Raw genomic sequence first — 4,074 nt, forward strand, 5'->3', positions numbered from 1 at the left:
TACCAACGAATAAATATACTTATCGGAGACGGCTTTTATATACAAAATCCTTGTTTTTATTCAGGTCGAATCAAGAAGAGCTCGAGTGAGTACCTATTGGTCCAAGATCAGGAAGCTGAAAATGAGCACCGTAGATTTCAGCAACATAACCACGAGATTTCCCGTCAAGTATATCTATGGAGAAACGGAATCCTTGTGGTATGACAGCAATTTCACCAGGAGATACCAAAAGCCTTCCACACTCCGTTTCAATCCATAGCCCTAGACACCCACTCAATCTATCAGAACAAGACTAAACTAAACTAAACATTTACGATTAATCATAATTCCTTCCCAAAAGATGAACTTTGTAACAATGGGTAAAACCAATCTTGAATAAACCTAAACTTACTTCCTGCCTGAGGAACTAACAAGAAGTCACCATCAGCGTTGCAAAATGCAGAGTCTTTCATTCCTTTGTTAGCCGTGTACCTTCAAAGCAAAGAATACGGGATCATTTCTTATCTATCACTGATCTAAACCAAATCATTTAGCACAAGAGAAGAAGAAGAGGAAGAAACCAAATCTATACATGTGAATTGCGAATCCATGGCGAAGAAACGAGCTCCCAGCTCCACAAATAGTGTATAACCCATCAACGAAATCAGTAGGCGAATCAGGAATATCCTCAGGCCTCCAACGAAGCTGAGTCGGATTCGTACGACTGTTCGATGCATCGAATTCACTCACGAGCTTCGTATGAGCAGGAACTCGAGGCTTGAACGGTTCGTGAGTAACCGATGGTTTGATCCGATACAACCAACTTCAAAATCAGATATGAAGAACATGAAAGCCAAATTGAAAAATAGGACCAAACACAGTTGCTAAAATGGGTCAAAAATAGTACAAGAACCTTCGTTGATTGAGCTTGCGAGGGGAAGTGAAAGAAGTGCCGGAGATCTGCTCGGCGTAAAGACCGTAAGGACAAACAAGAGGACTGTTCTGATCTGGCGGCAAAGCTCCGGCGATCGCCTCCGACGAGAAGTGGTTACCGAAGCCTGATTGATACTCTAACTCTGCAAGCTTCTCTCCCATGGCTTCTTCCTCTAATCAGAGGGAGTGAAAGAGACGATCGATTGATATAACTCGAGGGGTGTTGCTGACGTGGCATGTCGATCTCAGAGAGGAGGAAAGAGACGACGTCTGATTTTAAAACTCCTTTTTTATGTCCAAAAATAAACAGAGCCACTTCCTTTCTAAAATTCTCCAGCGAGGCAAAGCATATACGTAACTTATCTATCTATTAGTTGGGCTTTGGTATAAATGAGCGTTTATCAGGCCCAGTATTTGTTGTATGCTTTTTGTAAGTCAAGGTCAAGCTATAAGTGACAAGTCCTATCATTTATCCCACATCGGAAGCAGAAGTCAGATTGGTAGGTCTCGTGTAGATATAAAAAGAAGAGGCTTTCAGTCTTTAATACTCATCTTTGCGCTTGGGGCAATGACGCAGCTAATGAGGTACTAACCGAGGCGCGTCTATTGCTGGTTGAAAACTATTTCCAAACCCCCTCCTAGGCCTGAGCTTGTCTTGGGCCTTCGAGAATTTCTGGAAGGGCTCCCTCCGGGGTAAAGCCCTACAATTCTCTTCGTTCAAAATTGCTTAAAATCTCGCAGAAGACTTTATCTTCGTTCGTCTTGTTTATTATCCAGATGCTAATAAAGCCAAACCGGCGGTAAATTACCCAAGTTTATATACATACGTCTGATGGAAAATAATTATATAATCCCACGTCATATGAAGGTCCACAAATTTTTAGTCTTTTTTATTTCAGCATTTATTTTTCGGTGGGAAAATTCATGTACTCAAAACCTTTTTTTGGCATAGTTTTATATTTCGAATGGAATAATCTAATATTTAGAACATAGGTTTCTTCCGTTATTTAAAATTAGTGGTGCTATAGGTGAACACTTAGTAAGGAAGAAATTTGAACTACAGCTTCTTTTTTTTCCAGAGCACTATAACTTGAGTTGTTGTAGGCATTAGCAAGTTTTATTGGGTTTTGTATTTTGTTATCCATAAAGCCCTGATATCGATGCATCAACGGTCAACTTGTCAAAATATCAAATGCTTGAGATCCCACATCGGTTACATTAGTCAGAGACACCCAATCAAATGGATTATAAATAAGATCCAGAGCTCAGCTTTTCCTTATCACGGAGCTGTGCAGTGAAAACATAGCGAACAATTCTTTCGCCTTTTACTAAAGAATACCGTGTTTTCTCTGCTCATCAGCGACATACGCTCATTTATGGAAAGGGTTCCTTCAAACAAGAACCCTCCATCAATTCTTTAGTTTAATATTTTATTTTATTCTATACAGTTTTAAGTTTTCAAATTACAATTTTATTTTGTTAGGAGTATGCCGTATGCGTACTCCCACTATTTACCATTGACTTTTGTCTTTTCTCGTTCCATTCGATGATCTTGTAAAGGTTTAATTAAAGCTTATACTGAGCATCAAATGTAGAAGTTCCAAACCATCATCCTCTAGCTGGTATAGATAATGTGTTTAGAGAATGATATTCTTTTGCTAGTGTTAATGAAAATATACATCTTCAACCACAGATGAGTATGGATGGTAGATTTTTGCAGAAGATATTGAATAGCCAAAAAGTCAGAACAGCGGAAATGAGACGACCAAAGTCAGAACAGCGGAAGATTAATAGCCCATTTTTGAAAAGGGCTTTTAAAAATGAAAACTCTCCATTAATCTCTGAGTTTAAAATTAAGTGAAAATTCCTCAGACTAACCTTTAAGGTTAATGTATTGACAAACTTAGCCTAACATATTCATCAGCTTACTAGACTAACCTTAGAAAGTTGGTGTTATACCATTTTGTCCAAATAATCAATATTATTACCTGATTACCATTGTAATTTAAAAAAAAACTTCAAATTATATACATACGTATATACACATATATACACGTATATACACAAACATTTCCCTAATTCTAAAATTAGAAATTACAAAACAAAAAAAAAACTGTAAACCCTAATCCGGCGGCGACGATATAGGCGATTCGGCGACGTTATAGGCGATTTAGGGTTTTTGGCGGCGACGAAAGGTTTTTCGGCCACTCATCTGGTAAGTGTTTCACATCAGGGTTCATTTCTCGTCTCGAACAAGTTTTTGTCTTGGGTTTTCGGGGTTATGTCGAAAACTGTCTACGCCTTTAGTCGCGACGGTTTTGGGTGTCAACGGTGGTTTCGCGCTAACGGCGGAAAAGAAACCATCTGTTCACATAATTTTACTCAGAAATCGTAACCCTTTTCTTATTTTTTTCAGGGAAGTATTATTATCGGCGGTTTCCGTCTTTGGAGAACGGTTTCCAGAGACCCTACACGATTTTCGGCGAGTAATTTCTGGTCGGAGTGGTTCGGTTCTAATTTGTTTTTGGTAGACTTTTCAGTAGTTGTTGCATTTGGTCGATTTGTATATGTGAGGTAGATTTGTTTTCTATGTGAGGTAGATTTGTTTTCGTTTCATTGTCTTGTTTGAATAATCAAAGTATTGTTGGTAGAGTTATTGTTGAGATTGTATTGGTAGATTTATGTATTGTTGGTTGATTTATTCCATGTGTGATAGACTTTTGGTCGTATTTGGTAGAGTTATATACTATAGTTGCTCCCGGGTTTGGTAGATTTTATATTATAGTTGCTTTCGAGTTTGGTAGACTTGTTCATGGTAGATTTGTTTTCATATGTGGTGAGTAATTTGTGTTTGTAATGATTGTGGGTTTAAAATTGCGTTTGGTAGACTTACGAATTCTATATTTGCGTTCTCTCTTTGTGTGTGGTAGATTTATGTATATATTTGGTAGATTTGTGTTGTATATTTTCTTTTCTTTTATTTGTGGTAGATTTGTGTTCGTTTTGGTAGATTTGTTAATGTTTTGTGGTAGGTATTCTATAGTTGTTGTCGAGTTTGGTAGACATGTGTTTGTTCATGGTAGATTTGTTTTGATGTGTGGTAGATTTGAAAGATTTTAATCTTACCTATGTTTGCAGACATTGCTTCAGCTAGCGGCTCAA

At 37.8% G+C, this 4,074-nt stretch overlaps 1 protein-coding gene and 2 non-coding genes across 3 annotated transcripts in view; 2 read left to right on the forward strand and 1 right to left on the reverse strand.

The window, feature by feature from the left end:
• LOC18017570 (homogentisate 1,2-dioxygenase) overlaps positions 1–1,191 on the reverse strand; it is a 2,447-nt gene extending 1,256 nt beyond the window's left edge. Inside the window, exons 1-4 of the mRNA XM_006401567.2 lie at positions 893–1,191; positions 572–802; positions 392–471; positions 82–261 (exon numbers count right to left, since the gene is read on the reverse strand). Coding sequence (XP_006401630.2) covers positions 82–261; positions 392–471; positions 572–802; positions 893–1,074 — 673 coding nt within the window. The 5' untranslated portion in view covers positions 1,075–1,191. The remainder of the gene's footprint in view (positions 1–81; positions 262–391; positions 472–571; positions 803–892) is intronic.
• Positions 1,192–1,462: 271 nt separating this feature from the next.
• LOC112086878 lies at positions 1,463–1,613 on the forward strand. The gene has a single exon (XR_002899732.1). It is a non-coding gene; the product is annotated as a U4 spliceosomal RNA (small nuclear RNA).
• A 583-nt stretch (positions 1,614–2,196) lies between these two features.
• Positions 2,197–2,316, forward strand: LOC112087006. The gene has a single exon (XR_002899855.1). It is a non-coding gene; the product is annotated as a U5 spliceosomal RNA (small nuclear RNA).
• Positions 2,317–4,074: the final 1,758 nt, after the last annotated feature.

The sequence above is a fragment of the Eutrema salsugineum genome, unplaced genomic scaffold, assembly GCF_000478725.1.
Source record: "Eutrema salsugineum unplaced genomic scaffold, Eutsalg1_0 scaffold_2, whole genome shotgun sequence".
NCBI lineage: Eukaryota > Viridiplantae > Streptophyta > Magnoliopsida > Brassicales > Brassicaceae > Eutrema > Eutrema salsugineum.